General features: G+C 41.9%; 2 protein-coding genes across 3 annotated transcripts; one reads left to right on the top strand and one right to left on the bottom strand.

The window, feature by feature from the left end:
- The first annotated feature begins 894 nt into the window (after positions 1–894).
- SNRPF (small nuclear ribonucleoprotein polypeptide F) lies at positions 895–7040 on the top strand. Its single transcript, XM_083462981.1, has 4 exons — positions 895–1037; positions 1530–1655; positions 4565–4629; positions 6787–7040. The coding sequence occupies exons 1-4, from the start codon at positions 1035–1037 to the stop codon at positions 6851–6853; spliced, it is 261 nt and encodes an 86-aa protein (XP_083319107.1). The 5' UTR covers positions 895–1034; the 3' UTR covers positions 6854–7040.
- CCDC38 (coiled-coil domain containing 38) lies at positions 6605–23985 on the bottom strand. 2 transcript variants are annotated; one of them, XM_083462923.1, is made up of 16 exons: positions 23821–23985; positions 22663–22729; positions 20590–20672; positions 18790–18958; positions 18171–18238; positions 17377–17540; positions 16203–16283; positions 15299–15513; positions 14414–14527; positions 12646–12733; positions 12034–12106; positions 11318–11469; positions 9469–9616; positions 8310–8524; positions 7518–7611; positions 6605–7300 (listed from the first exon to the last, which is right to left on the bottom strand). In XM_083462923.1, exons 2-16 carry the CDS (start codon positions 22706–22708, stop codon positions 7193–7195), a joined length of 1818 nt encoding a protein of 605 aa, XP_083319049.1. In that variant the 5' UTR covers positions 22709–22729; positions 23821–23985; the 3' UTR covers positions 6605–7192. The 2 variants fall into 2 exon arrangements, with proteins under 2 accessions (XP_083319049.1, XP_083319050.1); XM_083462924.1 differs by having other exon boundaries at positions 9469–9604.
- Positions 23986–24708: the final 723 nt, after the last annotated feature.

The raw sequence follows: 24708 nt of genomic DNA, 5'->3' as shown, positions 1-24708 counted from the left end.
TTTTCACAGTGTTCAACCAAACGCCCGTGAGAAACTGGGAAGCAGGACCCAAGCACAAGAGCACTCCCCCATCCTGGAGGGGAGCAACTGGTATTCAGAAGCAAAGCTGCCTCCCAATGTGGAGACAGAGCATAACCATCATGGCTAGCAGTCATTAATAGCCTCCTCCTCCTCCATGAACTGGTCTAGTTTTCACCTCTGCAGAGATGGGGTGATGGATCCAATAGGTTTCCAGACGGCTCTGCAAAATCCTTTTTGAGGTGAGGCGACAAAGCATTCCAAGTGCACCGTGGAATACCAACGCACCTCTGCCCTGTGCGTGTTTACTCGAGAGTAAGCCCAACTGAGCTCAATAGGCCTTACTCCCTAATAAGCGCTCACAAAGGACTGCAGCCTTTGGAACTTATAAACAGCACTGAGAATAAAGATCGAAGGGCGCAGCAAGGAGGTTTACAGCCGGCTCTGTTTTCCGCGCAACAGCCACCCGCAAACAACGAGGAAGGAGGAGCCGTCCTGCCGGAATGACCCTGCACCACAGAGACAGAAAGTTACCCACCATCGCTATCTAACTTTTGCATTAACTGAGCCGGTTTCCCACTTGAATTCCAAGGCAAAGTACTATAGAGTTTCCACCTTGGAGATATCAGAAGTCTAGAGCGACGCTTCTCTGCATCGGCAGAGCCTTTCCATCCCTGACAGAAGTTCACGCTGAGTATCACTCTACTATTTCTATCTCTCCTCCTCGGCTCTAGTCCCCGCCTTTCCCTCGGGAAACTCCCCAATCAGAAAAGTGTTTGTTTTCCCATCGGCTCCTTGGGTCGGGATCATAGAGATAGGAACGAATACCTATGAGCCGATGGGCGGCAATACTCGTTAAGGTGAAAGGTCAGCAGGAAGAGCCGCTCGCAGACTAACGGAAGCGGAAGTGTTTTCGTCACTTCCGTGCTTTTTCTTTTTAGAGCTTTGGCGGGCACACGTGCTGCCTGCGAGTAATTTTTTGTTGCCGCAGCCGCCCTTAGGTTGGTCTGGTTGCTATGGTGAGTGGAAATGTGTCTCTGTCGCGCGTGAGCTGAGCCGCGACGTGGGGGAGGTTGGCGGCTCGCGAGTCCCAGGCGAGTCTGCGGGCGGAAGGCGAGGGAGAACGAGAGAAGGAGGGTCCTTCCTTGGGAGGGGGGGAGGGTCGTCGGGCATTCAGAGGTCCCCATGTCCAGTCCTTGGCATTGCCCCGCTTCTGAGGGGGGGGGGAGCGTGGACGAGGAGGTTGTACAGTGGTACCTCGGGTTACAGACGCTTCAGGTTACAGACTCCGCTAACCCAGAAATAGTACCTCGGGTTAAAAACTTTGCTTCAGGATGAGAACAGAAATAGTGCGGCGGCAGCGGGAGGCCCCATTAGCTAAAGTGGAACCTCAGGTTAAGAACAGTTTCAGGTTAAGAACGAACCTCCGGAACGAATTAAGTTTTTAACCTGAGGCACCACTGTACGTCGCAAGCCCCCCGCGATGATGCTTCTTTTCCTGTCCCGCGCAGAGTCTGCCTCTCAATCCAAAGCCCTTCCTAAACGGGCTGACTGGGAAGCCAGTGATGGTGAAGCTGAAGTGGGGGATGGAATACAAAGGCTACCTCGTCTCCGTTGATGGCTACATGAACATGCAGGTAAGCAAGGTTGGCTGGTGGGGAGCTTGCACGACCGCTCCTTAATTAACACGCACTGTTGCTTTAAATATCAGGTGCTCTTTGAGCATTTTAGAACAAGGTTGAAAACTTGTAGCGATGTAATTCAAGGTGACGATTCACAGCAAAGATAGCTTAAAAAAAAAAGAAATTTTCCTAGCATTGGACACAAAGCATCCCCTTACAGCATAAAAAGTTTACAGAAAAATGTTTCAACAGCTTATTGGTGCGCGCACACAAAATCCAGTCAAGACTGTGCCTTTGTCTGGGGAGGCTATTTTGTAGCCCCTGTGCCATTTGAACATTTTTAGGTATTTAGTAGCTGGTGCAGCAGGGAGAAAACACACACTGATGTGCCCGTGTATTAAAAAAAGAACCGCAACCCATCATTGTAGAATATGTGGTCCTGAAATGCAGAACGCAGTGGGAAACACAAATTGTCATATTGATGACTTTGAAGGAACTTTCAACTTCGATGTTGTAGGTCATTATGTTCAATGTTATTCTAAGTACTCTTTATGTCACCCAGTGCTAAATGCTATATGTAGCTGAAGCTTGAGAGTGTCTGGTCCAAGGTCACGCAGTGAGCTTCATGGCCGAGTGGGGATTTGAACCCAGGGGCCTAGTCTGGCATTCTGACCATTCTGGCTCACAGGCAGTATAAAATTTCAGTATACTCTCCTTTAACATAGAAACAGCAGTATAAAACGCAGGTGTAAATTCTTTCTTAAAAGGAAAGAGAATTTCATGTACACAGTTTCACCTCAAACTCAAAACTATGTACTGCTTCCCCCCATTTTCCAGCCTTCTCACTGTTTTCGTCTACTGTCATTGTCAGCAAGGGATTTTTATTCACTTGTCTACTGCTAACTCAGGGTGGATTGGTTTGAAATAAAGATGATTTAATCAGGCTGATTATCTGAATAAAGAGTGCATACCAACAGTGCAATACTATGCATATCTACTCTGAAGTTCAATGGGGCTTACTCCCAGGTAAGTGTGTATAAGGATTGCAGCTTAATTGTTTGATAGAACGTTAGTGGGGTGGGACCACTGCTCAGCGGTACAGCTTCTGTTAGGCATGTAGAAAGTCTGCGGTTCAGTTCCTGGCATCTTCAATAAAATGGATCTTGGGTAGAAGTTAATGGGAAAAAGCAGCTGTTCAATGTAGATAATATTAGGCTGGATCAACAAAAGCTCTGATGGTAAGGTGATTTTATATAGATTTCAAACTTTAATAAACAAGCCTTTATTCTACCTAGGAGTATAATCTGACATTTCTAATCATGCAGACCTTTTTACTTTGCATTACATCATTTTGTATATGAAAGGACAAATAGTGAAATCTGGTTTTCTATGCATGTGCAAGGATTTTTCAAGATTAGGAGTCTTATTTTGAAAAACACTGACCATTTTGCCCATAACTATAACTCTAAACTAGACTGCTGCCTTAACTACAAGGAAGTAAAGCAGACAAAACTAATTTTGCCTATGTTGTTTCATAGCTACTACATTTGACACCAACCACACTTTCCCCATAGCCTTTGACTTTAAATCATTGTGTGATAGTTTTTAGAATTGTACAAATTTGTCATGTTTGTATTAAATTTGGGTTTCACTTAAAAGCAGACGGGCCGTTTTAAAAAAGTGACCTTTCATACAACTTTAATTGGTTTACCTTTAAGATGTTTTTATTTAACACAGCTGTAACCTCTACTCTCCTCCTCTATAGAAGTCATCATTCTAGTCTTTATTTAAGAGCTTTGCTTACTTTTACTTGTTCTTCACTCACTCCTCTTATTTCTGTGCCTTTATATATATTGCTTGGTCAAAAGAGAGAATGGCCTCCCACATTGATTGGGTACTAGGGAAAGCAGGTTTGTATCCCAGTTCTATGTATTTTATGCAAAAGTAAGTCCTACTGAATTCAGAAGGGCTTACTTTCAGATAAACATTGCAGCCACACAGGACTGGGCTGCCCAGATAACAGAGGAACAAAGGGAAGACCTAATGTATTGTGCTAATTGCGGCAATAAATATGGACTTTAAAGGGATACTTTATTGCATCTCAAACTGTTCAGTGTAGTTCTAATTATTTACAATAGATGCTTTCTGTCTGGGCAAGCAGTTGGCTGTACATCTGTCTGCACATCTAGATTTAGGCTTTTGGTGCTTCTCCTTGAGCTTTTCCAACCCAGCTGGTCATCAGAATAACTTGTAACTATTAATCTCCTCCTTCCAAATCTGTTTTCTTTTTGTGCTCATATTTTTAGATTGTAAAATGAGGCACACAGATTGCCTCATTTAAGTTACCTGTAAGTCACTTTCAAAGCCTTTTTTTTGGTTGAAGAGTGGGATAAAAATGCTTTAAATAAATTAAAATATAGAGTGCTGGATTTGCAAGTAACCAGAACCATGGCTCAATTATTTAGATTCTATAGCTGTCTCTCTGCAAAGTTTGTGAAAACAAGAGGCTGTCCTTAAACAGTGCTATATATAAAAAAAATTAATACAAGATAATTTAGGATATGCAGGGAAAGATGAAAATTACTTTAAGGAACTGCAGAAAGAGGGGGAGGGAATTCAAGGCTTGAAATGTTAAAATTATTGTTGAACGACTTGTGAAATGTTTTTCTTTTTGTTATAATCTAAAATTATAAAAAACAACAACAGTGCTATATTCATGACTTAAAGAGAACTATTAACACTGAGTAGGATTAAGGCATGCTTTTTTGTTTGCTGAAGGGATTCTAATCCAGTGGAAGCAAATATTTAATGTTTGAATTCATATTAGATGTAAGAAAGTTTTGTGGAAAACCTTTATTGGTATAGGAACATATGCTATCCTTTGTAGCTTCTTTTCCTTATAAAATTGTGTCTTTTTTTTTAAGCTTGCAAATACAGAAGAATATATTGATGGTGCATTATCTGGACACCTTGGTGAAGTTCTGATAAGGTAACTAACATTAGAATTAACGGTATTTACATGCTGTGTGTGTCTGCGCACACACACACACATGTGCATGTTAAAATCCATTAATTAGAATATTAAAATACTGATACCAGAAATTTATACTACTTAAAATGCAACGTGAAGCAGACTAACTTTGGTGAGAAGAAATTATTTCAGGTGTTCTCTGAAATCTGTGCCATCTTTCTGGTGATGGAAGGAATCTCAGTGGAAGAGGGGAGGGGCAATTTTTAGCAATTACCGCATTTTTCCATCTATAAGACGACGTTTTTTACCCAATTTTTTATGTTTGAAACTGTGGGTCGTCTTATCCATGGAATATAGCAAATAAATAAATACAGTACTTGCTCTAGCAGTCACATATCCTGGCAGTGGCGAGCCACGGGGCCTCCATAGTCTGCTTGCCTCCTCCCACTGTGTGCCCTACAGCTGGGAGGGAGGCTGTAGGCAGTCCGTTTTTGCTGTGCGCCATCTTCGCATGGCTCCATTTGTGCGCAGGCAGCGCAATGTTACACAGGAGGAGCGCGGCGATTGAAGTAATATTCCCACCTCTGCACCTTTCACATCAGTGAAACATCGCGCTTGGCACTCCTGTGTAACATTGTGCCACCCACGTGCAAATGGAGCCACGCGAAGACACCGCGCAGAAAAAACAGATCGTACACAGCCTCCCCACACAGCTGTAGGGCGGGCACAGTGGGAGGAGGCAAGCAGACTAAGAATGCCCCGCAGGAAAGGTGCTGCCGCTCAAGTTGGCTGCGGCGATCGAAGATATCTCTCCCCTCTGCGCCTTTCTTGCCTCCTCCCACTCTGCCCACCCTACAGCTGTGGGGGAGGCTGCGTGCAATCTAGTTTTTTCTGCATGGCGTCTTTGCGCGGCTCCATTTGTGTGTGGGTGGCGCGACATTACACAGTAGGAACACATGGTGCGATGTTTAACTGATGTGAAAGGTGCAGAGGGGGCAGTATTGCGTCAGTCGCCGTACTCCTCCTGTCTAATGTTGCGCCGCCTGCACACAAATGGAGCGGCGCAAAGACACTGCACAAAAATGGACTGCCTACAGCTTCCCTCCCAGCTGTAGGGCGGGCAGAGTGGGAGAAGGCAAGCAGAATATGGAGGCCCCGCGAAAAAGGCGAAAAGTGCTAAAAGTAATTGGGGGGAAAATTCACCACTCTTTCCCCCCCCCTCCAAAGAAAGCTCAACTCTGCCCCCCCAGCACAGTCATTGCCAGCAAGGGAACAGCTGATAGGTGGCATGTTAGATGTGTGCACGGCTGTTAGCCTCTGGAGATCCTCCCCCCCAAAATTTCAACAAGTCATGGCAATTTCCCCCCATTTCTTAATTTGGAGTCCCGCAAAATAGGGGGCATCCTATACATGGGGGCATCCAATACACGGAAAAATACGGTATCCAGATTGCTGCACCTCCTCTCAGTATGTTGCAGGGGGTTTCCTGTCTCACTGACAGTGTAATTGTGATGGGTGAGATGGCAGAGAGCACTAAAAATTGTCTCAGTTCTCTGTACCAATAGATTACTTCTGTCAGTAGAAAGACAGTACAGTTGTCCCTTGGTTTAAGAACAGCTTAGTTTATGAACAACTTGGATTAAGAACACTGCAAACCTGGAAGTAGGTGTTTGGGTTTGTGAACTTTGCCTTGGAAGCAGAACATGTTCCGCTTCCTGTTAAGTGTGTTCCATTTATAAATTGAGTCCCCCGCTGCTATGGGAAATCTCAACTTGGTTTAATAACACTTTGGTTTAAGAACAGACTTCCAGAACAGATTAAGTTCGTAAACCAAGGTACCACTGTACTGAATGCTACCTGTATGTAGAGTTGCTTTATTATTTCTTTCTTATGCAACTGAAAGAGAAGCATTTGTGTAATAGTAAACCTATAAAGTTTAGTATTTAAGCCTACACCAATGATAGCAATTGGGAAAAAATTGTAACAAGCTGTATGCAATGAACAAAGGTAAATTTTTATTTATTACCAATTAAATCGAACATAGCAGCAAACATAGAATACTTCAAAATAACTTGGTATATGAAATAGAGGGGATGTGTAACTAGTTTTAGAAAACAATCTTCCAAACTCATGTGGATCACAGCAGAACTAAGTAACTTTTGGTTTGATTTGCAGGTGCAATAATGTCCTTTATATAAGGGGTGTGGAAGAAGAAGAAGAAGATGGAGAAATGAGAGAATAACTATTTTGGGGGGAAAGTTGCTGTTGTTTTTTGACTGTGCTAAGAAATTTAGTTGTCCGGTTTTGTTTGCTTGCTTTTTTTGTCAAGTTTTGTCAAGTAACATTTTTTTATGGCCAAACAATAAACATTGTCATTGAAGAAAAATTACCACTATGGAAGAAAAATAAACATACTATTTCTGACAGTTCTTAATGGATAATTATAGTCAAACAAATATGTATTTTAAAAGGAAACTGGATCAAACATCTGTCACAGTTTACCTACTATACTTCTGCTAAACAGAGCTAGAATCAAGATCTAGTGCTATTCCAAAAAGAAATGTCATGAAACAAGAAGAATTCAACAGAAATAGTAATCATCTTCACTTTTTGTAGTTAAATCTACAACTTGTACCCCTTTTTGTTTAGCTTCTGGCGGCTGGGAGCGGAAAACCAGTTTTCTTCCCACCTAAAATAAAGACAGAAAATATAAAACTACTTTTTAAATCAGCATGAAAGTTTTTCTTTGTAAACTTTTTTTATATAATACAGATTCTAGATTCTTTTTAACATGCACACTATCACCATGTTGCAGTGTGCCCCTAACCATTTTTACTCAGTATTGGGTACTACTGAGTTCAGTAAGATTTACAGCCTAAGATATATTTTTAAGCACTCCTACTAACCCTTGTTTTTGGTACTGCAATTGCTCTTTCCAGAGCATGCTTCAGCCGTTCTTCCTGGATTCTCTTCAGTTCTTTCAATTTATCTTCACGAACTCTTTTAAGAATCAGAGAGAGATTTTAGGAATTAGAGGACGTTAGTATATTGTGAGAGGGAAGTGCCCACATCTTCTGCCTCCAGTGATGCAGCCTTGAATTGTGCCTATGCTTGTAAAATTCAGCATTACTGTGGTAACAAAAATGAGGGAGCTAGAGACAGTTTTGTGCACAGAATTTCTAAGGGATAAACTAGTTGCAACACCGTTCACACTGTGAGCAATTGGTGAATTGATTAAAAGTGGCTGATCCACTTCAATTCTTTCCCTCCTGCTCCAGCCTTAGTCTGAATTGTTGAACTAGTGTTTGCTATTTGAATTGAGAGGAAAGCACTGGCAATAACTGTATTGCTAGAAATAGCACGCCCCAGGGACCGGGCCTGGATTGACACCTCCATGTCTGCTATTTACCCAGATCCTACGTAATTGCTAAATTATGTGAATGATGTTATGTCTAGTCTGGCCCTAAGAAGGTGGGACAACTAATAGTCATTTATAAAATACTTGTAATACTAGGGTGGGGATGTCCATCTAAACAGAAATCTTTTTCACTTTGTGAAACTCTAATGCCTATAGGCTAAAAACTGGTGACTGTTGTCTCAAAAGTTTGGTCCAGAAGATAGTGTTGCAAGCTCAGATGTGACTAAGTGATGGGAATACATAACTGGCATACTTCTTTAAGCACTGGCATTAAGGTTACCTCTGCCGTCTTTGTTTTGTTCGGAGTTTCTCCATAGTTTCAACAGTCTCAAGGTATTCCGGTGGAAGTATTTCCAACATCTCACACAGTTCGGAAACTCTGATTTCTATTGCTTTCAGCATTTGAAAGGCGGTCATGCTGGATACTTCAATCGTTCCACAGCAAGCCCTATACACCTCTGTTATTTTTTTCTTAAGTGTATTCAGCGATTTGTCCTTAAGATTTAAGAAAGGGATTTTATGTAAACCACAGCAAATGCTTACATTATACTAAACAAAAAAAAGTCTACACTGAAACTTTAAAATAAGATGAACTCGCAAGCAATATAAAAGATATAACCATTTTCTAAATATAATATAGACAAATCATTCTACAATCCTAAAAAGTGAAACAGTCCTGAAAATGTGATGGCCACTTATTCAGCACATAAGGCAAAACCATAAGAGAACTGGCAGAATAAGGCACACGGATTGCAATATTAAGTCAATGCAGTGTTGAATGTCAAGTAGGATTAAATCCAATAAAGGCACAAATAAATATAGTAGCTCAATGCGTTTTTGAGCTTTTGGGGGCTCTCCAGGGGGAAAGTGTTTTTACAATATTACAGGGACGTAATTCCTGTAGATCCCTCCTCCAAATCATTGTCATTGGAGTACCCTGGGAAAATAACTTACTGCGATTAGAAACTAAACCAGCTCTGCGAGTCCCTGATATGCCTTGAGATGTCTAGTTAATTGTGCAACTCAGAACTAGGAGAACCCCTAAATCATATGGAGCCGGTGCACATTCCTGTTTCCAGTATATGCCTACACCACTACTTCTGTGTCCACTTTTTGGGCACCAGGTAGGATGCCAGTGTTGGGCTCCCTGGTACTGTATCCCCTAGCTATACTGGCCCTAGTTCAAACTGCTACACATGGGCAATGTGGTATCACATAGACAAATTGTGATACTTCTACCCAAGTCATTAGAGATAGTATTAAACTGAGTTGTACTCAAAGTAGACCGGTTGGAATTAATGACCCTAATTTCAGTGGGTCTACTCTGAGTAGGAGAAGCATGGAATACCACTGGTGCTGTGGTCTTGTAGCCTGTCAAGGTTTTTAGAACACTGAGAGCTAGTCTATGTTATAAAGATTGTATAAATATACAAAATTACCATGGATATTGGATTATAGTCTCCGGAAGAAAATACTTTGATTTTTAATTCCAGTTCAGCACTTTTCTGTTCTTCTTTGAGGCGAGCAGCTGTAAGAGCTTTTTTCTCATTTACTATATCATTTATCCTTTTTTCCCTATAAAAAAGGCTGTGAAAAGTTGTAACTAGTATTCAAAACTATTTTGTAGATTAGTTTTTTTGCGCAATAACCCAATTCTCATATTCTGGCTGTTCTAGGCAAAGCAGCATTTTTATTCTACAGACTTTAACAGGTTTAATAGGATTTCTGTCTCCCCAGGAAATTCTGAGAATCGTAGTTCAGTGATGATGGGCAAAGATCTCTCGGAGCTTGTGCAAGTGCTCCTACAAGATGGTTTACGCTTGTAAGTGGCCTACCTGTATAAACAGAATAGGTTCAAGGGGAGTGAGCTCATTAAAAATCACTCCTTGAATAGAAAAACCATTGTTTTTCTTTTTTAAAAAATTGAAGATACCCGTAAAACAACAGGGACATACTTGTGCAAATGATGTTGATCTTGGAGAAAACGTTTAGCATGGAAACGTATATATACATCTTAAATAAAAAGATGTAAAAAGACTGATGATGGCATTGAAATTGTTCAGATGCTTTCATCAACAAACTGAAAGTTGAAACGTACTAACCCTCATCTTGAACACCTACAGTCCCCAGCAGTATTTACCTCCTAGTCACTGGGGGGGACCCCGCCTCTCCAATATCATTGATATTTTCAATATCAATTGCACTATGTTCCACCAATATTCAGTGTTAGAAACCCAAGATATAAAATCTAATCGCCAAATGGCACCTTAAACCTAGGTTACAGTCACCACAATGAAATGTCTAGGTGCCTTTTTTGCAATAAACTCTGCTAATATTATTATTCATTTCTAGGCTGCTTTATATTTTAAAGAACAGATCTCAAAGCAGTTTGCAAGACATTAAAACATCAAATAAAACAATCCAGAATAAAGCAAATTCAAGCTTCAAGGAAAATTATTTCCAATCTTTCTCTAAGGGACACCATGTGGGGATCTGTTAACCCAGTTAACAGATCCCCACATGGTTGCAATTGGACCCACACCAGTTGCAAAACACACCTGGTGCCTGGCTAATTTCTAACACTGCCAATATTGTATGCTCCACTGTGGAACTAGTCCAGGCTGAAGTCTCCTAGAACTGCTGATTGGCTGTTCAAACTGGTCCATTAAGAAGCCATGGGTGTTCTGTTTAAGGCATAGTTAACCCTAGTGCCCTACAGATGTTTAGGGCTATAACTTCCATCAGCCCCAGCAAGCATGGCCAAAGTCCAGGTCTGTGCAACTGTATCTGAAGAGTGCCATATTGGTTATCTCCGATTTAAGGAATCTGTGTAAAGGCTACTGCTAAATAACTTGGTGATTTTCTTTTATTCCTGTCTGTGCTGCTTTTCTGCTCTGGCTTTTCTGCATGATAACTTGTTTTGTCTATGACTTGCTATGGTGCTTCAGCTGCTACCAACCTCAAGCCTAAACTAATCCATGGCCTGCAGTTGTGGTGGGGAACAGAACATTCCCATCTCATGCCATCAAAGCCACTTCACTCTCCTCTTTCGGAGCCCAGCAAAGCATTCCCTGAATTGATGAGATTTCTGCTACACATTAACTCTACTTCTATTTTTACAAAGTTCTGTCCTCTTGTCATGTTAGTTTTCTATATAGTGGCAAACACATTGGCTTCACTAAACAAATATGTAGTAGTCGTGTTAGTAGAAGGGAAGGGGACCCACTTTGTACCCGAGGAGGAACAGAAGCAGCGTATTTCAAAACGTTTCACTTTTAAATAACTTACATTCCCTGAACAATGGCGTGTTCTCTCTGCCGTGCGTCTTCTAGTGTTCCACTGAGATCTTGAATATTTTGAAACAGTGATAGATTTTGTTCCTCTAGATGCCTGTACATCTGAAGCAACTCATCTGGATCTTTGAAATATATCTCTGGTTCCTAATGCAGGAGAAGGAATACTATAGAGTTGCTGAAAAATGAGTCGTATCAATGCAGTTGCAAACAGATCTTGATAAAATAAAAATTGTTTAAAATGGGAGGGGAGATTTTTAACACTGGGCTGCATTAGGTATGACAGATTGCACTTGCCTTGCTACTAAATTTTAACAAAAAATGTTAAAAATTATTGTCCAAGTGAAGGCCAATTCACAAGTTCTTTTTCTGCTGCACGTTAATCTCAGAACACTGCCTTGAAGCCAGATTCCCTTATGCAAGTCCACAGCATACTTGCAGGTATGAATACGAATATGCAAATTCTTGATCTAGAGGGCCAAGAACACTGAAATCTACACAGAAAGTTCCCTTAGGTATGAAGAATTTACATTTCAACATACGGATGGAATCCATACATGCAGGAATCTTACAGCCATGCTTGCAGCCAGTGGCTACCTCCTAGCAGTTTCGGCCCAGAGGTTGTGAAGATGTTGTACAATTGAATGAAAAGCAACAAAAGGTCCCATTTTTATAGGATGCTGTTGTATTTAACAAAGATTAATTCATCACCTCGTCAGTGTCTAGATCTTCAAGCGAAATATCATCATCTGAAGCGGCAGAGATACTTTTTTCACTTGAACAGCTGTTATAAAAGGAAAAATTAATTCAGATTTGTGTTTATACATTGAAGTTTGCCAAGTCAGTGCTCAGTGGTGGAAGGAACGTTGTGTTCGATAAAATTGAGACCTTGTTCTTTGTAAGCCCAGGCTAACCAACGTGCAGTGCTCCCAATGATGTTATGATTCCAAGTCCCCGCTGACACTCTAGTTCACATGCTGGTAGCCAGGGGGATGATAGATGGGAGAGCTGGCGCCCAAAAGCAGAATTGTACAACTACAGTGGTACCCTGGGTTACAGATGCTTCAGGTTGCATGTTTTCGGGTTGCGCACTGCGCAAAAACCCGAAAGTACCGGAACGGGTTACTTTCAGGTTTCGGCGCTCGCTGCAGGTTGCGAACGTGCCTCCCGCCATGGATCACGTTCGCAACCAGAGCGTCCACTGTACTTCCACGTGTATCCAAAGGGATAAGCGCTTCTCTTTCTTGAAGAGAAGCTCTTTATGTTACATCTACAACCCGAAACGGAGAGAACTTTTAAAAGCAATTAAATTTCATAGAGTACCTTGCTAGCGATTTTTTTCTCCCTTCTACTGAGAATCTTTTGCTCAGTGATAGTCTTGATGCCCTCTTAAAAAACCTGTAGTCGCCTCCTTCAAAAATTAACAAGTCTGTATTATTACCTTTATTCGGCAACAGGGTTATAAGAACTATATTACATATCTTACGTTATTTTCATTAATATCGGAGTGCCTATCCTGTGGCCATCCAGATTTTGCTGGGTTACAATTCCTAATTGTAACGCTGGGTGGGATTGCTCTGAACTGGAGTCCAGCAACATCTTTAGGGCCACAGCTTAAGACACCCTTGCCTTCTATTAAAGACAGGATGTGGAGCTGCCTTAAAGAAAGACATCAGGATCCTGCATACAAGTATTCGTTGTGCAGCTAGTGCCTGTTAAACTTTGCCCAAATGAACGGTTGCCTGTAGTCAGAACTAGAAAGGCATCCTTGCCACTAGCATTTACCATGGGGAGGGGGGCAGGTAAAGGCGTGGGGGTATTTTGTCTGCCTTAACTTATTTCGCCCTATCATTCCTTATGTATCACTTCCTGAGTTTTGCTTAGATAAGAGATGGTCCCTGATCCCATTTGCCATAATGTGAGTGGCTGAAATTCCTTATCACCTTCCTTCAGCTACTCTCTGTGAGCAAGCTCCAGTCGACACTTAAATTACAGAGCAGAAGCTTCCCTGGCGGAAAGAACGATGTATTCCCTCAAACTGTTGCTGTACAGATGGGCAATGGGAGGCGTATGCTTCACAGCACACAATTTAAGGCTCTTAGATCATATACAGCTGGGACACAATCCAATACTCAATATACTTTGGTGGCAGGGATGGTGGGACGAATTAGAGAAGCCCTGGTATTCCATCACAAGCCCAAATATGTCTCTCCCAATGATGATATGCCAGCAGAACGTCACAAATATACCGGTACTACTCCATACCGGCAGAGTGGCCAAAATGTAGTGGAGGGGGGCGGGGGAGACTGATCCCATCCCCAACACTGGCATAACATTATGCCAACTTCAGAAGTGGGGGTGGGGAATCAAAAGCTGCATACAGAAGTTAGCAGAGGGGAAAGCTCCATTGCCTGCCCCCTTTCTGACTGCCCTGGCTGGCAATGGTGGATAAGGCATTTGGTCGAATCCTTAGTCTGTTCCCAGGAGGTGATGCATCACCGCCTTTGATCAAGTGCAATACCTCAGGGTACCCCTGGGGATCTGGGAGGAAGACTGTCCAGAAGCCCAGATGGGGAGTGGGTGTTTCATGGCTGAGTGGAGATTTGAACCTGGTCGAATGCTCTAGCCCAGGGGTCAGCAAGGTTTACCTGCCATGGGCCGGATCACTCCCACGGAGATCATCCGTGGGCTGGACTGGCACAGTGTGATACCAGAAATCGCGTCTGCGCATCTCTGTGGCGCCGGAAATCGCTTCTGCACATGCCCAGATGCCGGAAATCACGCCTGCACAGACGCGATTTCTGGTATCTGCGCATGCGCAGATGTGATTTCTGGCACCGCTCGGCGAGTGCCTGCGCTGCACTGGGGACTCGCCCTGCAGGTGGTTCAGGGCGGCTTGTGGGCCGGTAAAACAGTCTGTGGGCTGCATCCAGCCCATGGGCCACACGTTGCCGACCCTGCTCTAGCCACTACACACCACTGTGGCTCTCGCAGCCCTTCCTCCATTCATAATACGGTCCTGCCTGGAATATCTGGTGCAGCCAAAGATGATATTCCTACAAGAAAGTCCTTCTTCCCATTGGCTCCTTACCTTGGCTTTTCTGATGGTTTTTCTTCACATCAGTTTCAGAAAAACATACTGATGTCGATGATGAAGGTAGCAGTTTCTTGGGATGTTGTTGCCCTTTGGCATGAGCCCATTTGTCTAAAGACGCAGTTCAAACAGCACAGAAATATTTGGTAGTAAGTAACTTGGTAGGCTATTTATACACACCAGCTGGCTAAATCCAAACCAGAGTGGGACACACCCACACCATACTTTTAAAGCACTCTTACTGTATACTGGTTTAACAGTCATGACTTCCCTCAAAAAATCCCAGGAACTTTAATTTGTTAAGGGTAATGACAGCTAGATAGAACAAATGGTCTAACTTGGTATAATAATACCACATCCTTCAAGTACCAGAGCCAAACTGATGGTGAGGGGAAAAGGAAGGAAGGAGGAAGGTTCACAGAGAACAGATACCACTGTGAGGTAAAAGTTGGAGGAAAACAGTACAATAGACACAAAACAAAGGCTAGACAGTTGTTGTTTTTTAAAATCTCTCAAATACAAGGTAAACGATGAGAAAAACCAAGGCTCCTAAAAAAACCAGTCACACCCAACCTTCACTGACTCTAGGCAGGACCAGTCAGACCCTGAAGTGGAAGAGAAGGCAGAAGGCTGACAAGGACTGCCATCCCATCAGTTGGGAATGTCGAGTTTGCATCATCCAGCAAACTCAAATACTGCTTCACTGGTCTGCACTTTATACATCAATGGGGCAGATATGGGAACAACATTGATCCTTAGACATTGTTTCTCAGTTTCCACTCTGGGAGAATTGAAAAAAGGGGGAACTGAAGTGACTTCTAACATGCAGGGGTGCAGTGCAATATAAATTTCTAGTGGACAGTACTAAAATGACATACTTACTTATTTTTTGGTGTAATATGAAAGAAGTAGACCCCATCCTGCTTTTCTCACGAGCAGGAAAAGAAATCAAAGACTTTGAAACGTCTCTTTTATCCTTTTTCAATAGCTTCTTTTTTGCCATCTGTTGTTCTTGCCACTCTTTAGGAGACACACTCAACAAAAAAGCTTCGTAGGATAAATACAGTCTCAGATTATCTTCACTGTTTACAATTTCACTGCAGACATTAAAGGATGATCATTTATAAGCAAGCAGACAGTCATATTTTAGTGAAGTACAACAGCCAAATGTTATAAAGAAAATAAACTGACATTATTGTAATAAACAATGCAAAAGCAAATGAACAAGAGTTTTTATCACAGTTATGGGAGTCACATTAAGGTTTGTTTCATCTTAATATTTTGAGCTAAAATGCTAACTCTAAGTAAGCCTGAATCTTAATACACACACACACAATTTATTTCTCTACCTGCTGTTTGTGTGCGGGGTGGCAGCAGCGTGCAACAATATGTGTGTTAGTGTTTAAATTCTATTATTTTGAAAGTATTGAATCCATAGCTATCCTGCCTACAAGAGGTATTTTCCATTCAGAGAAGGGCTTTGACATATTATGTGCAGGCCTTGAGCAATATAAAAAAGAACTAAATGCATAACTAGTATTCCACTTGTGCAAGCTGTAGTATGAAAACTGCTATAGAAGTTATCCCTTATCTGACTTCTTGTAGTTTGAAAACCAATTAGGAAATGCAATAAGAAGTGTTGAATAAGTGAATGACTTACACATAGATGTATAAACACCCTGCAAGCAAATCAGGATGAACACTCATTGCTGCATAACCACCTCCCAAAAAAACCTGGCAGCAGCCTAGGTTATGCTTTGCTAAATATGTGAAATAAAGAACTCACCTTTTAAGAGAGAACAGCTCATTCATTGCTGACCTCACTTCCGCTGTCACCTCCATTTTAGCTTTTGCTTCATGAGTTGCACTAAAAATAATATAGATGTTGTAATTCTGGGTGCATATAGGCAGATTTTAAAATAGAAACACATTTTTCTGCCTGCACCCCCCAGAAAATAGGTGAACAGTCTGGTTTGCTTTTGTCCACAAGTAGCACAAATCTGCAATCACTCTGAAAACCAGTTTCAAACTGTTTCCTTAGTAATCAGTGCATTACAAAACCAATGAACATTTTCAGACTGACGAATTATTCTGCTAATGACAGTCACACCTTGCACAGCACATTTAAAATCCTCTCAATGTCGGTATGGAAACTTGCAGCCATAAGAATCAACCAGAAATTCCTCACCTCTTAAAAGTCAACGGACTAGAGGAAATAACATTAGAGAATGAAGCAAACGCCAACCCACCAACCCATCTCGTCAAAACCATTATGCCCAAGCTTGAGGTAGAGACCTTGCTCTCTCCCACCAAAACCTATAACACCCTCCCTGCTGACACCCATTCATCTTGCCCTCTTCCTGCACACAGATGGCTACTGAAAACCGAACTATTCAAGTAAGCTGCTAACATTTTGATGAACTGCTGTTTCAAATATATATAATTAATCTGATGCCGTTGTCAGTTCCTTATTTGTAGGTACGGTATAATGACCCCCCCCCCCATTCATTCTTCTTAGGTATATTAGCAAAAACTGGGGCAGAGACATCACATTTCGACAACTACATCAGCAAAAAGTAATGTCTGGTCAGACATGATGTTGGGATCTAATGGGGGCAATCTTCTAGTGGCAGGGTAGAATGATCTGGGGTTGTTGAAAGCTTGTTTTTGGATGTAAAGTCCCCAGGTTTCTTACTTGTGAGCGTACTAGCAAGAAAAGAAAACACTGGCTGGGTCACATCATGCTTGAAGAATGTCTGCTACAGCGATACAGAGGACCCACGTGGCCTTCCTGTTCTTTGCAATGGCTACTGGGGCAGCCTGTGTGAGCACATTTGCGTGGGAAGGTAGGAGGGCACAAACAGGACCACCAAGCCCTATGGGAATTCTCCGTGTGCAGGCCCCACAGTCAAACCATCTAGCTTGTTATTAATAATAGAAATTGCAACAAAGTGTCTAACCTTTTAAGAGCATCAACAGAACGTCTGTCGTTTTCTTTGAGAAACTCATCAAATGCTATTGCATCTTCTTCTAATTTTGTTTCGGCGAGTTTGGCCCTCCTCTCTTCCTCCGATACCATTTCCTCCAGCTTGGCTATGGTGCGTCGTTTCGTTTTAACCGCATACTGGGAAGGGGAAACATTGCAAAAAGTTAAGCACAAAAGGATCTTCGTATTCAAGCGCCTTGCAAAGCTGAATGCCATTCCAATAGCAAAAAAAGGCTATGCAAGGCCTGGTTGCTACTCTTTCAGATTACTACCCTGAAGGCTTTTCGATTGAGCATTCTCATCCTAACAGCAATAAAGTTAATAGTCCTATCAGACAGCTAGTGCATGCTACAGAGAAACCATATTCTCATTAACTTAACTTAAGGGTAAATCGGGGTTTATGGAATCTTTGGGTTTTTAGTCAGAAACTTTTTTCTGTCTTCCCTTGGGCAGGTTTATTATGCTGTTAATGGTACATGGGCTCAGAATGGAATACTCAGGCTTATTCACTAACCAATATAATTAGTCAGGACACTAAATAGTAAATAATGAATGTATAGTTGAGAATTAAGACAGTGAGTACATATAAAAGGATGATTTATTCCAAACAAAATCAGTGCCATACAGCCACCACGTTTAGTGCTCAATTGCTTTGATTTAGTGATCTGTTCTGAACTAAACAGAAATGTTCCAGTGTGTAGCTGAAGCTACTGTAACTAGAACTTTCCCATTTTTAAGTGCACCAACTACATGAAACAAAATGGTTACCTCCAGTAGAAACAACTCTTTCTGTTCATTGATGTATTCTGTTATAGACTGCTTATCACTCTGAATACCTTTAAAACAGTTAGAATTGTTAGATTCCATCTTCAAACCTCGGCAATTTGTAGGTTTAAATAAACTTAATGTGTACTCAATTATAAACAATATTTGAAGTATAACCATCTTTCCAGACATTATGTGGATATCTTGGATTCACTAGTTTTGCATACTATCTCAATGTGGACCCAATGCCAAACCATGGTTAATGAAGCTATGATTTGGTGTGATACCTGAATCAATGAACCATGGTTCGTGATGAGTCAGCAAACTAGAATCAGAAAGAGGTTTGCCACGATATTTGAATTGACAAACCATAGCTACAGCTGCTGCTCTGGCTCTAAGGTGCAGGAATCTAGAATTCTATATTATCACAAGTTGTGGACCTTCTTTTGAATTTAAATATATATCTTAAATTACGTATGACCTATACTACAGGTTCTATAGTATATAAATTAATCTATAAACAAGTTAATCACAAGATCCTGCATATGAATAGTTGAAAATTCTTGGTAAATACAAGATCTGGTAAACTCAGGTTTATATTTTTGTAACACATTTCACTCACACTTTGCAAAAGCAAGAGTCCAGTCCAGAGCAGAAGTCTCTTTCTCTATTTCTTGTTTTGTTTCTCTTTCAATGGCTTCTTCCAGCTTTTTGAGAGCCTTTCGAGACCTAGCTCTTGATGAAAATGTGCTCTTTTCATGCACCTTCAGATTGTGTTGAACTGTTCTAACCTGAAATTGAAATCCATGTTATCCAGCTTTTGAGAACGGTACCGTAATCTCTTCTCTCACTTAAACTTCACACTTAACTGAACTAGATGAGACACCCAAGACCCATGATTGGATCTACTGAGTGATGTATAAAAGCAGACATGGGGGAGGAAAAAATGGATCAAAGTCACTGTGCTGGGTGAGGGTGTGTGAACATTTCTCCACACGTCATTTCACTGACTGAAAAGCCTCTAAGTTATGCAAGTCCAAACAAATGTGAACTTTGAATGATGCCAGAAGCTAAATGACAGCCAATACAACAGCCCAAAATTTGGTTTAATATGTTTTCTTCTTCCAAGCCCTCAAAGTTGTAGCTTCAGAACAATTTTTGAGGATGCTAAGGGGTGTGTGTGTGTGTGTGTGTGTGTGTGTGTCTATGAGTGAATGCATGTACACATGAGTGTGGGCATTTCACCCAGAAGAGTGAGCCTCATGCCAAAAAATTAATTAAAATTAGCCACCCATACGCATCCAATTAACAGATTTACATGCTTAGAGGAGCTTGTCTCATAACATTGTTTTACAACTGTTGCCATTACAGTGGTACCTCCGGTTACATACGCTTCAGGTTACAGACGCTTCAGGTTACAGACTCCACTAACCCAGAAATAGTGCTTCAGGTTAAGAACTTTGCTTCAGGATGGAAACAGAAATCGTGCGTTGGTGGCGCGGTGGCAGCAGGAGGCCCCATTAGCTAAAGTGGTGCTTCAGGTTAAGAACAGTTTCAGGTTAAGAATGGACCTCCGGAATGAATTAAGTACTTAACCCAAGGTACCACTGTATATGAATTACAGTGGTACCTTGGTTTACGAACTTAATCTGTTCCGGAAGTCCGTTCTTAAACCAAAGCAATCTTAAACCAAGACGTGCTTTCCCATAGCAGCGGGGGACTCAATTTACAATTTACTCAATAGGAAGCGGAACATCTTCTGCTTCCAAGGCAAAGTTCACAAACCCAAACACCTACTTCCGGGTTTGCAGCATTCTTCATCCAAGTTGTTCATAAACTAAGCTGTTCTCAAACCAAGGTACCACTGTATTGGGAGAAGTATGTACTATCTCTACACAAAACTACCATTCTGCCCCACTTTTCCAACCTAATAGGGCAAACGTTTTAAATAATAAATACATGAAGGTATGGGAATTCTACTAGAAAAAAATGACTTATAAACTAAGAGCCTCTAGAGGTAAAAAAAAGTAAATTTCTGTTTGGTTGTGTTCTGTATTATCTACGAAAACAATAAAATCAAACTGCTCACCTGGCCTATAAATGGCTGTGGATGATAGAATAAATTAAGAATCTGTGGAGCTTCACAAACCCTTGGAAAATAAGGGATCTCCATGTTAATTGTGTTTTTAAAAATGTTTTAGACTTGTTATAATTTCTATTATACGAAAAGTCTGGAAGGTATTACTGATACCTCTGGCCTACTTTTGCATCTCTGCTCTGATATTTCTGTTTCCTGTGATGTTTTCATTCATGCTTGATTTTTCATTTAATGAAAGTTTGAAAAATAAAAATAAACAACTAATGAAAACAATTACAATGGCAACTATAGTCAGTTATATATTTGACAATTGGAAATACATACCTTTTCTTTTTCTGTGCACTCAATATCTCTATAAAGATATATTTCAGCATCCATGGCTTTGAAAGGGCTCTTTGGTTTGCCATCTTGCCACATAAAATATGAAAGAAAATACTATTTGCTTTCTAATACCATTTAGGAATATTAGCATTCAACTCCCAGCCCCCCACAATCCCAAACCATTAAAAATGGCAAATCTCAACTCAAGGAAAAACTAGCTAAAGAGTTATCCAGCAGGAATGAGAATGGCTTTTGATTTTCATTCATCAGTTCTGTGAGTTTCCCACATCCCTTTAAAAGAAAAAAAAAGGATAAAATTATATATATTATCTGTTCTGGGAGCACTTTGTGCTGAAGTTTATGGCTGTTTTATATTTAAGTACCAGACTAGCCGTCAAAGGCACCTAGGAATTCCATTTACAGATAGGTAGCCGTGTTGGTCCAGTGTATCTGAAGAAGTGTGCATGCACACAAAAGCTCATACCAAGAACTAACTTAGTTGGTCTTTAAGGTGCTACTGGAAGGAATTTTTTTATTTTGACTAGGAATTCCATGCCAGTGAGTGCCTGGAATTCCAAGTAGTAAAGTCAATGAGCAGATGACTTTTCTCTTCTGCCAACCTGCTTGTTTTCCATGTTCCCGGCAGAGAAAGGAAAGTCTCTTCCTCCGCAACCAGCAAAGAAGTACATCAGGCTGGCAGAGAAGGAATAGACCACAGTCTTCCTCCTTGCCTTGGAAGAAGACAAATATTTTTCTTAGCCTGCCTTTCCATGCTTCCGCCGCTGTGGCCAGCATTGAAGCTAGCACAGTGTACTAGGCTTTTGGCAGGTTAGTAAAAAAAAGTGTGTGGGGTAGTAACTTCTGTGAGCTTAATTCAAAATGAGTTATGGAGCAGAAATTTAGTAAGTGAACAATTTAAATACATGTGCCATGTGTAGAACGCTGGGGAAGAAAACAAACACAAATCACTGCCCGTAGCAGCAGTGATGCATTTCAAGGGACAAAGTAGTAGTGGTGGTCTTCTAGTGATGGTGCTGCACTCGTTGCACCAGGGATAAATAATAAATAAATTCTTATTTATACCCCACCCTTCCCAGTTCAGAAAACCGGGCTCAGGGCAGCTAACAAAAAATTTAAAACACTTAATTTTAATATAACATAGAAGCAGCATAAAATACAGTATAAAAGCATGGATAACAATAAAATTCAAAGTTCAAAAATCAATTTGGGGGAAATCCATCCAATAAACTTTAGCTAGTCAGCAGGGCTAGCTGGCTGAATTAGTCCTACTTGGGCCAGCAAGGAGGCCAGGGGAGAATTAGCTGTGGGGTCTCAGAGTGGGTAATCTTCATAAAAGGGGAGGAGGAGAGAAGAGAAGGGAAATAAAAGATCAGGCTGAATTCAAATTAAAGGCGAGGCGGAATAGCTCTGTCTTACAGACCCGGCGGAAGCAGGTTAAATCCCGAAGGGCCCTAGTCTCATGGCACAGGACATTCCACCAGGTTGGGGCCATCACTAAAAAGGCCCTGGCCCTGGTGGAGGATAGTCTTGACTTCCTTAGGGCCCGGGACCTCTAAACTATGGTTATTCATGGACCTTAAGGTCCTCTGTGGGGCATACCGGATAGGGATGTGGTGATAGTCAGATGGGGGGGTGAGTTCTGGGTTGGAAGCATTACCCCTAGAAGGTGCATGTGCTCCTGTGGGGCTGTTGCTGCAAACCTGGAGGTTCCTGACATCACGATATTCTGTAAAGTGCAATCCTGCAGCCAGAAGGGTGCCACTTCACTCTTGCATAATGCAGAAGTATCCAAGGCCATCCTATTTATGGGAACTCCTAGATGCACCAAGCATGTGTAGGGCCATCCTGAACTTCTTGGTCTGCCATCGCTTGCATTATAAAGATCACCGCCTCCACATCCGAATACCTCATTAGAGTTGGGTCCAATGCATGCCCAGATACCACGCAGAGCCCATTACCGAATTTGCTGTTTTCCCCATGTTCCAGATGTTGACTTTCTAGAGCCCCTGACAGTTCAACCTACAGTTTGTAAAGCTATTTGATATTTTGAATTACCCATATCAACTTTTGATCCCAAACACTGTGTTGAAGCCATCTCCATACTTTAACACCCTCCCGAGATCTAGAAAGAAACACAATTGCAAGAAAGTTTAAAAACACATTTGCTTTTTAGCTGTTTGAAAATTCAATACAGGGATAAACAACAGCATGAACAAAGGCAAATGACTGTTTAATCTGACAAAATTCAGCAGTAGTTGAATGAAACAAAGAGACTTAGCATATAAATGTAGATATATTGCATGAATGTGGGGCTTGCTAGACAGATCAATAAAACATTTTTATATTTATCTCCCTGTGTATTATAATGAATATTTATTGCCTTCAAGCTAATGCTAAACTACCATGGGGGTGGGGGAGAAGGGATTACACGACAAATAAATGGGAAACTGGACAATGTCCCCCCCTTCCAATGTTACATTTACTTAGCTTTGTTTTAAATGAGGCGGGATGGGAAATGGCCTAGACACGCGTCTAGATGAAAATAGATTCATCAGGTGCAAGTATGAGACTCTGCTGATATAACCTTTTTCTATCTTTATGAGAGAAAATAAAAAAGCAAGCTTTGGGCTCACACATATGTCTTCTACTGTACAATGTTTTCCTTGGATGACATCCCATTTTAGTCAGAACAGACCCATTAAAATCAATGGCCTTAAGTCCACTTATTTCACTGGGGTTGCTCTGAGGAAATAATACATGTACCAGTACAGCCCTTCATCTGTTCTCAACCTCTCTCAACCTATTATTTATAGCCAGATCGAAAGGTTATGGACAGCAGGTTCAGAGAGTCATTATTTTATTTTGGGTACACTGAATAAAATTTCGCCCACGACTGTACGGGTGTGTGTAAATACATAAGCAATCAATCCGCGGAATGTAACACGTGTACAGGCGAAGCTGCCTTGATGCATGTGCAGAGCGCTAGGTGGGACGTACAGCTGGCTTCCACTTCTGAGATGAGGACTACAGGTTTCCGGAGGAGAAAGTGACTTCTTCCAGGTAAGCTGTTTTTATTGTTATTATTTATGTGGGGGTTTTTTTTTGCAAAAACTGGGCGAAGGCAGGAACCAATGCACCGCACAGCGGCTGCACCCCAAACCTCCCCAAATGCAGCCCCTGCCCTTTCTTCGAGAAGTCTGACTTCCTCCTTACCGGAGAGCGCCCGGGCAGTCGGAGGAGGTAGCTAAAGACATGCGAGAGCCGCCACCGCAGCCACGGCGCCTCCCGGACTGTGAAGGCGGTTGGGAAGAAGAGGCGCCCCGGCAGCGCGAGGCGGGAAGCAAACGCCGCTCGGCGCCGGCGCAGCTCCGCCCACCCCTGCGCGGGGCCGCGCGCGCCTTGGCAGCTTGCAAGGAGCTTGCCGAGACTTTTCTTCGCGCCATGCCAAACACCGCTGGGATGGAAGCGGAGCTGGCCTCCTCCTCCAACGCACCGACCCTGCGCACATGTTTGAGTGAAGAGTTCCACATTTGCCTCCTTCCTTCCTTCCACCCGAACATGCATAGCATTGCCGTTTTGCTTAGGGTTGCCATATTTCCTGACACCCTCAAAATGGTTGAGCTTTGTTTTTTAAGGTATCCACCAAAATTGTTTATCTTATGAAGGCTTAACGGGAGCCAAAGCTCAGTCCCCAGGGTCTGCTTTAGATGCTACATCTAAAACAGGACATAATGAAAAGTGCCTCTGAGCATGTGCAGAATGTTACTGTACGGGAAAGTAATTACCGTCTACTCTCACACTGCCCAAAAAACCTAGCCCAAAATTAGAGATTTTAAACTCTTCCCTGACGTAAGGCAAGCCTAGTTTTACTGCCCGATGCAAATTCATCTCAGGCTTTTCCGATTGCAATCAATCGCGCTTCACAGCTTGACATGTGACCCACCAGCTAAGCCTTATTGCTGATGCCCGGCCGCCACTGGGATGTTTTTTATATTTGCATCATCCTTTGTCATTTGCCATTCTGGCTGCAGTTGATGGGAGTCCAAAGCATCATTTGGACTATTGGGGAGCATTAAAAATGAGATTCCCCTACCTACAATT

Source organism: Podarcis liolepis (genome assembly GCF_965112155.1).
Source record: "Podarcis liolepis genome assembly, chromosome: 10".
Taxonomy (NCBI): domain Eukaryota; kingdom Metazoa; phylum Chordata; class Lepidosauria; order Squamata; family Lacertidae; genus Podarcis; species Podarcis liolepis.
The sequence above is the reverse complement of the archived record's forward strand: the minus strand, read 5'-3'. Positions and strand labels throughout refer to the sequence as shown.

Coding starts and splice junctions, on each gene's coding strand:
- SNRPF (XM_083462981.1), top strand. Junction 1,656..4,564: donor ATGGCTACATGAACATGCAG/GTAAGCAAGGTT, acceptor TTTTTTTTTAAG/CTTGCAAATACAGAAGAATA. Junction 4,630..6,786: donor CTTGGTGAAGTTCTGATAAG/GTAACTAACATT, acceptor TTTGATTTGCAG/GTGCAATAATGTCCTTTATA.
- CCDC38 (XM_083462923.1), bottom strand. CDS start 22,708: ATGGAGATGGCTTCAACACAGTGTTTGGGATCAAAAGTTGATATGG. Junction 20,673..22,662: donor GGGATCAAAAGTTGATATGG/GTAATTCAAAAT, acceptor TTATGTGGCAAG/ATGGCAAACCAAAGAGCCCT. Junction 15,514..16,202: donor GAGCTGTTCTCTCTTAAAAG/GTGAGTTCTTTA, acceptor TAATGTCTGCAG/TGAAATTGTAAACAGTGAAG.